Source organism: Pseudorasbora parva, chromosome 24 (genome assembly GCF_024679245.1).
Source record: "Pseudorasbora parva isolate DD20220531a chromosome 24, ASM2467924v1, whole genome shotgun sequence".
Lineage (NCBI taxonomy): Eukaryota > Metazoa > Chordata > Actinopteri > Cypriniformes > Gobionidae > Pseudorasbora > Pseudorasbora parva.
The window spans coordinates 35,347,380-35,360,291 of record NC_090195.1 but is presented as its reverse complement, the minus strand read 5'-3'; the positions used below and the strand labels follow the sequence as shown (position 1 = coordinate 35,360,291).

General features: G+C 38.3%; 1 protein-coding gene across 4 annotated transcripts in view; it reads left to right on the top strand.

Moving 5' to 3' along the window:
- LOC137064221 (piezo-type mechanosensitive ion channel component 2) overlaps positions 1-12,912 on the top strand; it is a 266,236-nt gene that overhangs the window by 137,876 nt on the left and 115,448 nt on the right. For all 4 annotated transcript variants that reach the window (XM_067435581.1, XM_067435580.1, XM_067435582.1 and 1 more), the window contains one exon: positions 10,541-10,709. In XM_067435581.1, coding sequence (XP_067291682.1) covers positions 10,541-10,709 — 169 coding nt within the window. The remainder of the gene's footprint in view (positions 1-10,540; positions 10,710-12,912) is intronic.

Below are 12,912 nucleotides of genomic sequence, written 5' to 3'. Positions count from 1 at the left end.
GTAATTGTTATATTACATCTCAATTATTGTTAAGTTTAGTTACTGCTTTTCACTTTATGTAATGTCAATCTAATGAAATAGCAGCGAGCTACCGTTACTTAACAAACTTATCAGTAACGTTAGCTAATGTGTGAGTCAGAATGTTGTGCGGGCGGTCACACCTATAAGTTGGTAGGCTATGTTGACATATTAACTGTGCATCATAATTTGAGTTACTCAAATTATAGATATGTTGACATGGCATCCGCGATTGTCGAACATTCTGTATATCAACTCTTCAATAAGGAAATAAATTTCAATTTAGTTTATCGTTACCAACATAAAACAGTAAATGAGAGAACCAGCACCAGCAATACGTTGTTCATTGGAACACGCGCTGTGTCGCTCCCCACGTTCATCAATCATTCTAATAAACATTTATTTTGGAACTCAGAGATATATGAATAAGTAGATCATTATTAAATCGATATTATATGTAGCTAGTATTAACATATGATAAAAGTGACGGTCACCTTATATTAATTGACAAAGATAGTGGCATATTACCTTATGAAGCTAACGTTACTTTCTCCAGCTACATATAAAACCAATAATAGCTCGTCCATCTGCGTTTTACACATGACATCATCGTGTCACCAAATATACGGATAGAAATACTTTTGAATCAGTTTTTAAAAAAATAGCTCTTTCAGTCTCCAAAAACACAGAATCCGCCTGTTTGAAAAGCCGATACAAAATGTATAACATTACGTATTCAGCTAAATGCGTCTCAATGTGGTCAAGATCGCTATGCAATATGCAAACATACAGCATGTTATGATTATATGATTATTATGTTAGCTGAATGGTTACTTAAATGACCTGTTTATTAAAACGCAAGCGAGATCAGCATATCTCTCTGCAATCCGAGCTTGTCACGAAGATTTCGCCATCTTTCAAAGGCTTCTCCAAGGTTTACACGTCTCTTGCTTCTTCTACTGTCCCAAAATCTTCTCGGGTCATTTTTTTCACCCTTACGTTTGCGCTTTGTTGAGCTGGCAAAACGTACAGGCAAAGAGTAGTCATGATCCATTATCATACAGACTTTTTTATACGGGTGTTCCCCTTATACTGTCTGTCAGTGTTCCTCTTTGAGTTTGGCGGTTCCGCCGAGTTCGCAGGAAGCAAGACGCAAACGTGGATATGACGTGAAAGACTGGCGACATAACGGAAATAAAGACACGGTCCGTGTCTTTGAATTAAAATATTAATTTCTCTGGATTTAGAAGTTAATTGGAACTGTCGGGATAATGTAAACACACAACTTTAAAAAATATATAACAGATATAGTGATCTTTTATATTTTTAATGCTGAAACATTACATATTGTGCCTTTAACATAGTCACATTTGTAGAAGTTTCCCTTTCAGACGCAGTATTTATGGGAGGGACAGTATTTTTACTAAGGTTTGTGTACGTTAATTTACTGGTGTTTGCACCATTATTTACTCCCCCAAAAACAGCATGTCTTAAACCAGACACTAATTTGCGTTGCGTTGCTCTTTTGTTGGTCATTATGGAAATGATCCGTCTATGCCTGTGTTTTTTAAGGTGGTGGTTGATTGCCCCTTTTTACAAGATGTAAAATAAGTCTCTGAGTGTGATACAGATTTTATAGCATGTTAAAATTATCACTTTTTGAGGGTGAGCAAAAAAACGTGCAGTTTTTGTGTGTGTCCCTTTAAATGCATATGAGCTGCTGCTCCCGCCCATGTTCTAGAAGAGGGCAGAGCTTCAATAACTTCAGTTAGCAGCTCAGATTACCTCATGCAGACACGCATTGAAAAATATCTGAAACTGTTCAGCCTTTTGTGTTCAAACTACAAACTAGAGTCGACAATGATGGAGAGAAGAAGAGACGTTTGACTGAGACAAACTTCCTGTCTCAGTCAAGAAGACGTTTCTGAAGGGATAGTTCATAAATTTATGAGTTGATCTTCAGGTCATTGGTTAGCATATTCTGTCAGGATAATCTTACCCCCTTTGTTGCATGTTCTGGGGGCAGGGTTTATGTAAATTTCGTGGTTTGTGATGTGACTAACCTGGGAGGAAGCTTGTTGTAGAAAAGAGATTTCTGTAAAAGAAATCTCTTTCTTTGCTTTGAACTTTGAGCGTCATAACTTTGCAGATGTTGTTTATGCTCAAACAGAACATTACACACTCACTAAAGTTGAAATCATAATAAAAAGTTAAGTTTCCTTCAGTACCACGTCTGGGACTGCTGTGTAGTCTTAGGTTTTCTCCAAACATATTTTTCCGGTCTTCAATCAGTGAACAGAGGGAGTGGCTGAGAACGGTGACGTTAATATCGAGCGCTAGTTTGAGTTGTAGTTCAGTAATGGCGGCGGAGAAAGATGCGAACGAAACCATTCATTCCGTTGTGGCACCGCTGTTGAATATCCAGAAGTTAAAGCCGGAGCAAGAACAATATTTACTGGGGTTTGTTGGTGGCCATGATGTTGTGGCCCTCCGCCCCAACAGGGGGAATTCGGGAAGAGTTTGATTTTCCAGCTCGCTCCGTTAGTCGTGAAGGAGTTGCTGAAGCTATTTGGACGTTAACTGTTCCTCGTGGGGTCGGAAGGTATTGCCATCATTTAAGTTACAGGGACTGGATCAGTTGTTATTTTATTGCCGTCCGTTTCCCACCACGCTCCGCGTAAATTGCCGGCCAAGTTACCGACTGCTTTTGACAAACACAAAGGTCGTGTGGTGATGTAATAGCTGTCCGAATCCACATTTCTGAGATTTTTATATCACTTAAAATTTCACACTTTATATCATTTTTGACCACTGCAGGGCACCATACGGATGCTTTGCTGTTATTTGAATGCATTTCTAGACTTGTATTTATTCCAAATGCTGGCAAGTATTTACAAAAGCAATATATTTCATCACCGCTCAAACAAATTAAAATAAAAGCACTTAAACATTTGAATTGGTCCGTTATTTATATCAGCATTTATTATCATACCAAGCATATGACATTTTATTTACAGCATACAATCATGTTACGGCCCACGTGAGCGGCGCGTTCCCGATCACAAAACTCTCCCGTCCACCGTGGCGTGAATAAAACACAATCCGAATGCATGAGTTTTAAGTTTTATCCTATGGTTTTATTACTGAGGTGGCCTGCACATTTATGTTGTTGGATTTGTGGGAAACAGGTGAAGGGCGCATGACATGAGTCACGACCAAATGTTAGTGATTGGTTACGGCAGATCCAGAGGGGCTCAGGGCAGATCCAATAGTTTTAAACTTTAACAGAGTACCCGCCTATGCGGAAATAAACACTTGTCAATGGAGAGTGGCCAGACTCTATGTACAAATGAAATGTAGGAGAGTCTGATAAGACCAGGCTAACACTAATTGGCCCTGTTTAGTAAATTTGGCCCATAGATGGCAGCTGGTATTTAAAGGCTGCTGTCACTTTAAGAGCAAATGCACTGATCTAATATAATATTACACATTGTAAAATTAGGGGCGGGTTGCGGGGTGCTTTGTATATTCAAAGCACGATCATTCGAATATACTCCCGGGTTTCTACTGAAACAAAGCCATATGCTAAATAAAGTAACCCTTTAAGAGACAACAGACTATTTACGAGACGGGTATTTTAACGTAATTCTGTGTGCATGTGCAAAGAGATGCGAAAGAGGTCAGTTAATTGCACGCTGTCTTTTTTGCCTCTTTTTGTGCTTAAATGGTTACAAATCGCTTGCATGTGTAAATTAGTAGGAAACCACATTAAAACGTATAAATTAATCTTCGAATTCCATCCGTGCCGAACCGTGGGGGGCCGTATGGATCAACTGCAATCCGTTGCACCCCTAATCAATATCATTAATGGATATTCCCACAGGCAAATCTACATGCTTAAGGAAGAAAAGCAAAGCGTGTAGTGCCGGCGGCCTCAGAGTCCAGGTGGTTTTCATTACGACGGGACGGCTTTTGGCCTGCGCTTAAATTACACAGCTGGTTTCAGGGAGCGCTGCTGAATGTGAGAGAGAAAAAACAATCAAAGGTGACTCGAAAAAGCCTCTGAGTAACGTAGATGCAATTCTTCTAAATGAAGCCTGGATTGGAGTCTCCAATGGCAGACTTGTATTATTCTGACACTAATATTCCCCAACAGCAGCAAACCTTCAAAAAAACAATTTGTGGCGGATACGAGACTAAATGTGTTGAAAACGTCGCCTCCAAACGCGAAGCTGACAACAAAATACAAACACTAGAAAACAGCTGTCTTTGAAAGCCTCCGTCAAGCTCGTTTAGGATCTCTGTTACGCTAGATTAGAAGCTGCTCCACAAGACAAAACCATGACCGAACACTACAAATAAACAATCGCTCTGACCTCTGAAAGGTCCGATTTTAAAATTGTAACTCCGCTCATTTGGGTTGAATCCACATCCTGAAACCTCACACGCATTCAAAGCCTCTATAAAAGACATAGATACTACAAATATGTCAGATGAGGTTTGAACCCAGCTCAGAAAACACGGACCAAGCCAAATCACACACGTGTGGAGGAATCCTGTTACCTTTCAGAAATACAATGTGTGGGAGAAGAATACAAGAGGCAAACGTGCAAAGAAAGAAAAAATAAGCAAAGAAATATGCTTTACCAAACCCACAGAGAATTAAGTGGTTTTTACAGGATTTAAGCAGTTTCTTTCTCAAACAAAACCTGAGAAACACCCTATTAGAAAAACATCGGGCGATTTGCGAGCCGCTACGTCTGGGACGAAAAACAAAGAGCTTCTCTTTGACAATCACATAAACAGCACAATCGCTACCAGCTTTTTGTGGTGAGGACGCAGTTTTGATTACACACTAGCTGAACTCCAAGTATGTGGAAATGCCAGAGAAGAGTCTATTTTGGGTAGAAAAAAATGCTAATTTAGCAAACCCAGAGATTAGAACCAAATGGTTTATGTTGGTTTGTCTGTTGGGTGCAACCAATGCTGGAACTATTGAGTCGACTGCTTTATATTTCGACAGACTCGATGTGTCGTATCGTTTAAGTAAAGTAATGTTTAAAAGTTTAGGGTCGGGTAGAATTTATAGGTTTATTCTGCAAGGATTCATTTAATTGTCAAAAGTGACAGTAAATGCATTTATAATAATACTAAATAATACATTTCAAATAAACTTTCTAATTATCAGTTTTCAACACTGATAATAATCCTGAATGTGTGTTGATGATCAGATCCTCATCTGAGAATGATTAGTGAAGGATCAGTGACACAGAGTGGAGTAATGATGATCAATTCAGCTTTGATCACAGGAATAAATCACACTTTACTATATATTCACATAGAGAACGTATTGCCAAGAATCTGGCGTTATGATACGTATCACGAAATAGTGGTTACGATACGATATATTGCGATATTGTAAGAAAAAAACATTTTTTTTTTTAGAAAGATTAATTTAAAAGAATTAAGAACACAATCCTATGCATAAAACATGGCAAGTATCAGTTTTATTTAATTAATACAGTATCATTTATATCACTATTTTGTGCAATCTAAGTTAAAGGAAATAGCAAAGTGACTGCAGGATTCTTTATGTGTACATGTTTTAAAGGTTCACAGTATAGCAGTAATTCATTTATAAACTATTTAGCAACAGAAAGTGCATAGTTCATTAATTCAATGACTGAATGACTCTTTGTTGTATATTTAATACTGTAAATCTGTTTTCTTTAACGCAGTCTATTGTATAAAGTGCCATTTTAGGCTACTGAACTGCTGAGCTGGTCATCATATCCACATCGCTATGATCAGATGCTTTCGTTCTGCTGCCATCGTTGTCAGTTTTGGTGTGTGTTTATTTTGTTACCGAGAGGAAACTGTGTTATATTCTATCGAAACGCTTCTCAGCAGCATGGATGACGTCAGATGTTAAACCAGCTCTCCAATTTAATGTTTCCCAAGTACTGGATTTTAACTTGGCCTATTTTGCAAACAAAATTACTTGTCGATTTCCTTAGTGGCTTCTTTGTAGCTGAAGCCAAAATGAGTCCACACTACAGCTCCGCAAGAGCAGAAGTCTATCATCTTGTGAGGTTTGCTAATGCTAATACACACACACACACACACACACACACACACACACACACACACACACACACACACACACACACACCTAAGATCTAGAATTCTAAATTTGCTCACGGTTCCTTGTGCTAGGCTTAAACGTCGAGGCGACAGAGGTTAACCCGGCGGTTGGGCCTAGATTTTGGAACAGCTTGCTGACACAAATTAGTCTGGATGCCAGCCGAATTTAGCCCCGCCCACACAATTTTTAGGTCGGGTGGTTCGGTCTGGCCTCACTCCATAGAGGAGTAATTATCTCCGAACAGAAACTGACCAATGAGATCATCAGGGCGGGCTTTAGCCGATGACGGACAGATGATCAACAGAAACTGACCAATGAGATCATCAGGGCGGGCTTTAGCCGATGATGGACAGATGATCAACAGAAACTGACCAATGAGATCATCAGGGCGGGCTTTAGCCGATGACGGACAGATGATCAACAGAAACTGACCAATGAGATCATCAGGGCGGGCTTTAGCCGATGGCGGACAGATGATCAACAGAAACTGACCAATGAGATCATCAGGGCGGGCTTTAGCCGATGACGGACAGAAGATCAACAGAAACTGACCAATGAGATCATCAGGGCGGGCTTTAGCCGTTGACGGACAGATGATCAACAGAAACTGACCAATGAGATCATCAGGGAGGGCTTTAGCCGATGACGGACAGAAGATCAACAGAAACTGACCAATGAGATCATCAGGGCGGGCTTTAGCCGATGATGGACAGATGATCAACAGAAACTGACCAATGAGATCATCAGGGCGGGCTTTAGCTGATGACGGACAGATGATCAACAGAAACTGTCCAATGAGATCATCAGGGCGGGCTTTAGCCGATGACGGACAGATGATCAACAGAAACTGACCAATGAGATCATCAGGGCGGGCTTTAGCCGATGATGGACAGATGATCAACAGAAACTGACCAATGAGATCATCAGGGCGGGCTTTAGCCGATGACGGACAGATGATCAACAGAAACTGACCAATGAGATCATCAGGGCGGGCTTTAGCTGATGACGGACAGATGATCAACAGAAACTGACCAATGAGATCATCAGGGCGGGCTTTAGCTGATGACGGACAGATGATCAACAGAAACTGACCAATGAGATCATCAGGGCGGGCTTTAGCTGATGACGGACAGATGATCAACAGAAACTGACCAATGAGATCATCAGGGCGGGCTTTAGCCGATGACGGACAGATGATCAACAGAAACTGACCAATGAGATCATCAGGGCGGGCTTTAGCCGATGACGGACAGATGATCAACAGTACCGTAATCATCACGTCATCAAAGGGGCTTGGGTTATATTTGTTTGAATCCTAAACGGAGAGCTTGTTTGTCTGCATTCACCTTCACTATTTCTCTCTGAAATTAATGATACACTGAGTACTTACCTAACATGATCATAAATTATTTTAGTTTTTCACAACACCGGCAAAGATCGTTTATTCCAGCACGCGTGCAGACAGGGTTGCCAAGTTTTTAACACGCCCCATAATCACAGCCCAATGAGCATCATTGAGTAGAGTTGAGTATGACCACGTCTGGCTAGACACAAATTAGAGCAGCTTCCTCTTTGGCAGTTTTTAAATCGCTGCTGAAAACCCATTTGTTTTCCTTGGCTTATAATGTGTGCTAATGCCCTGTATGTTGCAAATGCTAAAATTATTTCTTTATTTTTGTATTTCTTTTGTAATTCGTGCTTGTAGTCTGTGAGATGCTGATGTAGCTTATACTTGTACAGCACTTTGGTCAGTCTGTGACTGTTTAAAAATATGCTCTATATATAAATAAACTGAATCGGAATGAAAATAGATGTAAATGATTGATGCAGATTAAGAATATAGAGCTATAAAATTTATACGGATAGAATAAGTCAAAAAAATGTGGACTTTACTCTGCTGGCAAGTTTGAGGCGTAGTTGAGATCTCTTCTGAAACTCTAGAGGAGACCCATATGAGATTTATGAGGAAGAAAACCAATTTAGTCAAGTTTTGTGCAATTTAATTTCTGTCTAGGACTAAGAGTTGAGATTAAATATCTTTATGATTTGTCTTTCCTGTGTGTCTGCTGTCCTCATGGCAGCTTTTTCTACTTAAGAGTGTGTTTATTATGAATTGGCCACTGCATCAGCTCTATCCAGCAAAAGTTCTGCGCTTAAAATCGTTATTTTCAGCCGTGGTATTAAGACTTGGATGTCACGCTTAGGGTGATTTTGGATGATTCATGAAAGGCAAAATATTCTGACTTCATATTTTCTCTATGCCATGAGGTAGCTGCGAAATGAACATCTGGCAAACCACAGTCATTTAACGAACAGCACCAGAACTATAAAAACCAGCGAGCGTGTGTTTGTCACCTAATCCAGTTTCTGTAGGGTTTTAGCTGCAACGTTATCGTTTTATTGATTTCATCAGCCAAATAATACACTAAATATTCAAGTTGCATTTAAAAGCCACGTTGGTAACACTTTAGAATAATGGTCATTACTTAACATTAGCTAATGTATTAACAAAACCATGAGCAGTTAATTTGTTACTGTATTAGTTCATCTTTGTTAACGTTAGTTCATATAAATCCAGCTGTTCATGTTTGTTCACGGTGCCATAACTAATGTTAACAAGATTTTAATAATGCATTAATAAATGTTGAAATTCAAATGAACAAAGATAAATAAATGCTTTATAGGTGCAGTTCATTATTAGTTAATGTTAACTAATGACTATTATTCTAAAGTGTTGCCGTCACGTGACTTCATTCTGAATGGGAGTCAGGGCCGGCGTTTGCTATAGGCGAGCTAGGCGGTTGCCTAGGGCGACAATTGTGTTAGGGGCGCGAGCGCGCTCTAGTGCTGCCCATTACTTCCCATTAAGCATAGGATTGGAACAAGCGAAATACAACATAATGTTTATTAAACATGATCATCATAGGGCGCCCCCTCAGCCACATGTTTAATTACTTATCAACCTGATTATTAGATTGTATTGATGGTGATTATTGATTATTAGTTCAGGCGTTAGGTCAGGCAAGTGCTCATCTTGCGCGTTCATCAAAAATGAGGCATCTAAACCCGCGGGTGCACAGGGACGGAAAAAGAGAAAAAAAGAAAGGAAGAAAATTGAAAGAAAGCCCAGTATAGAGGTTAGTCTTCTTATCTCAGCCAATAAGTTGTCAAACAAGATAAAATTACTAGTATCAATCTTATCAACTAATATTTATTTTGTAAATATTATTAATATTGTCACTAAGCTATCACTTGCTAGTTTTCTACATAATTACTATACGTATTGCAAACATAGCTTCACTGACAATAATCTACAATAACCTACATGGATGTCATTTAAATATCAAAAGTCCAGTTCGTTATGAATATGGATAACGCATGCATGTTATTTATGAAAAGTACAAACGCTTTCTACGTGGGCGTCGGAAGGAAATAAATACGCCTCGGTTTTTTTTTTTTTACTGGAGCAGCCTAACGATAGATGCCATATTATTTACATTAAAAACAAATATGCTGTGTTCACTAATTTCTCAACAGTGGCTGTAGTGTAGTGGTAAGACGCATGGCATCAAGATTTGATGCAGATCGATCAGAGGTTCGATCCCGCCTTTTGCCACACTCACTCTATTCCCTTTTCCCATCACATATCAGATCGGAAAGGCATTTATTTTCAATAAAAAGTGAGAAAATGTTTGAAAAGAGGAAATAAAGCATCGAACGTGTTTAATAATAAGTGCTTCTCGGTTAGGGGTAGGCCTAGGAAAACAGACATGTGCTGAATTAGAATAGAGACGATAAAAGTGAGTGGAGTGGGGTGGAGGGGGGTGGAGGGGGGGGGGGGGGCGCAAAACTCCATCTCGCCTAGGGCAACCAAAGAGCTAGAGCCGGCCCTGATGGGAGTGACAATTCTGCCTCTGACGTTTTATTTGGGAATGAAGAGCTGTTGAGAGGCCGTACTTCTCTTGTCTCTATAACTCTTTTAGTTTAACTTTTTTCACTTTTATACCTGGTTATTTTCTGTATTTTCTTCCTTAGCAGAGCAGTTTTGCTTCCACTAAAAGAGAGAAAGTGAAAAAAGTGAAATAAACACAAGCTTAAATCTGGAGTGAATTAGCAGCTCTTCTCTTACAGTTGTTCTCTGTTGAACATTTAGTAAAGTGCTTTTTGATTGGGTGATAATCTTATTTTTCTTTCATAGAGCATTTCAGTTATAGTTTTTATTTTATTTTTTTAATTAAATGCTCTGAAACTTATATATACTGTGCTGTTTGTTTTAGTCATCATGACTCACATCCATTAATTTAATATCAGATTCCTTCACTGTAATGTACACTCATTCCTTCTTTTGTAATGTATTTTCCTCTTTTTTTTCCTCAGTCTGTTTGGCATTTCTCCTGTGGTAAAGACTGACTGCTCCCATACCTGGATGTTCAAAGTGAACCCTGACCTGCCGTGGCACCATTTTGTCAATCCCATCATGCTCTTAGTGCTTTATTACACTCTGGCCACACTCATCCGCCTTTGGCTGCAGGAGTCAGAAGACGTGGTCAGTCGGATTTACATTCAGTATTTTGTTTCACTTAAGTAGGGCTGGGTGATATGGACCTAAAAAAATTATCACAATATAATTTTCCATATCAGTCGATATCGATTAATATAACCATAAAGGAAAAAATCTTTATTTCTTTAAAGTTTAATGGCATATTTTTGCTCCTTAGGGAAAGATGTACAGGGAGTGCAGAATTATTAGGCAAGTTGTATTTTTGAGGATTAATTTTATTATTGAACAACAACCATGTTCTCAATGAACACAAAAAACTCATTAATATCAAAGCTGAATATTTTTAGTTTTAGCTATTTTAGGGGGATATCTGTGTGTGCAGGTGACTATTACTGTGCATAATTATTAGGCAACTTAACAAAAAACAAATTTATACCCATTTCAATTATTTATTTTTACCAGTGAAACCAATATAACATCTCAACATTCACAAATATACATTTCTGACATTCAAAAACCAAACAAAAACAAATCAGTGACCAATATAGCCACCTTTCTTTGCAAGGACACTCAAAAGCCTGCCATCCATGGATTCTGTCAGTGTTTTGATCTGTTCACCATCAACATTGCGTGCAGCAGCAACCACATCCTCCCAGACACTGTTCAGAGAGGTGGACTGTTTTCCCTCCTTGTAAATCGCACATTTGATGATGGACCACAGGTTCTCAATGGGGTTCAGATCAGGTGAACCAGGAGGCCATATCATTAGATTTTCAAAGGAAGTCAAAGGAAGTTGCCTAATAATTATGCACACCTGATTTAGGGTGTTGATGTCATTAGACCACACCCCTTCTCATTACAGAGATGCACATCACCTAATATGCTTAATTGGTAGTAGGCTTTCCAGCCTATACAGCTTGGAGTAAGACAACATGCATAACGAGGATGATGTGGTCAAAATACTCATTTGCCTAATAATTCTGCACTCCCTGTAGAAAACAGACCGTTAACTGTGGTTTTAAACTATCCTTTACTGTATGACAAACACTTCCCAAACAGGTAAACAATTTATTAAAACTGCGATAGATGTATTTATTGTATTTGATGTATTTTATTACTAATAAAAGCAATATTAATAAAGTAAAATATTTTTAAAATTAATAGAATATATAAAATAAATATCCATAGTAAATCTAAAACTGAAATTATATAACATTTGGCTATGCTGACCGCAAATGCAATGTCAAAGTGTTTTAAAGATAATGTTTATCAATAAACAAAAATATACTGAAACCTCACACGCATTCAAAGCCTCTATAAAAGATATAGATACTACAGAAAACACGGACCAAGCCAATAATTTGTCAATAAACAAAAATATAATAAAAGTAAATCTTTCTGATCAGCATGCCAAACTTTATAAATAAATAACATTGACAATATAAATAAAATAATTAAATAGAAAAAAAATCTTCACTGTGACAAACCCAGAAGAGAAGCCAATGCTGAATAAAGTCGTAGTTTTTGTTATTTTTGGACCCAAATGTATTTTGGATGCTTCAAGAGACTCTAATTAACCCACTGATGTCTCATATGGACTACTGTGATGATGTTTTTATTCCCTTTCTGGACATGGACAGTATAGTGTGCATACACTTGCATACGCTCTCGGACTAAATATAAAATATCTTAAACTGTGTGTGAAGATGAGCGGAGGTCTTACGGGTGTGGAGCGACATTAGGGGGAGGAGTTAATGACAGACATTTCATTTTTGGGTGAACTAACCCTTTAATCAGGGACTTTGCCGGCAGCCAATGAAAACCATAGGATGACACTATGCAAATTTGTTACAACCCTATGTAGCTTCAGCAGAAAGTGAGACTGGAATAACTGATGACTCGATCAGTTTAAAATCACTTCTTTCTGCACTTTGATCTTTGACTTTTGCCTTCACAAACATCTCTATTACACACTACAGGAAAGGTCATAACCAACAAAAGCATAATAGGGGCATTTTAAAAGGACAATGTCAACAGTGTGTGTATGTATATTATATATAATTAATTAGCAAAAATTAGCATATTGTGATAAAGTTCATTATTTTCCATAATGTAATGATAAAAATTAAACTTGCATATATTTTAGATTCATTGCACACCCACTGAAATATTTCAGGTCTTTTATTGTTTTAATACTGATGATTTTGGCACACAGCTCATGAAAACCCAAAATCTCATGTCTTAAAAA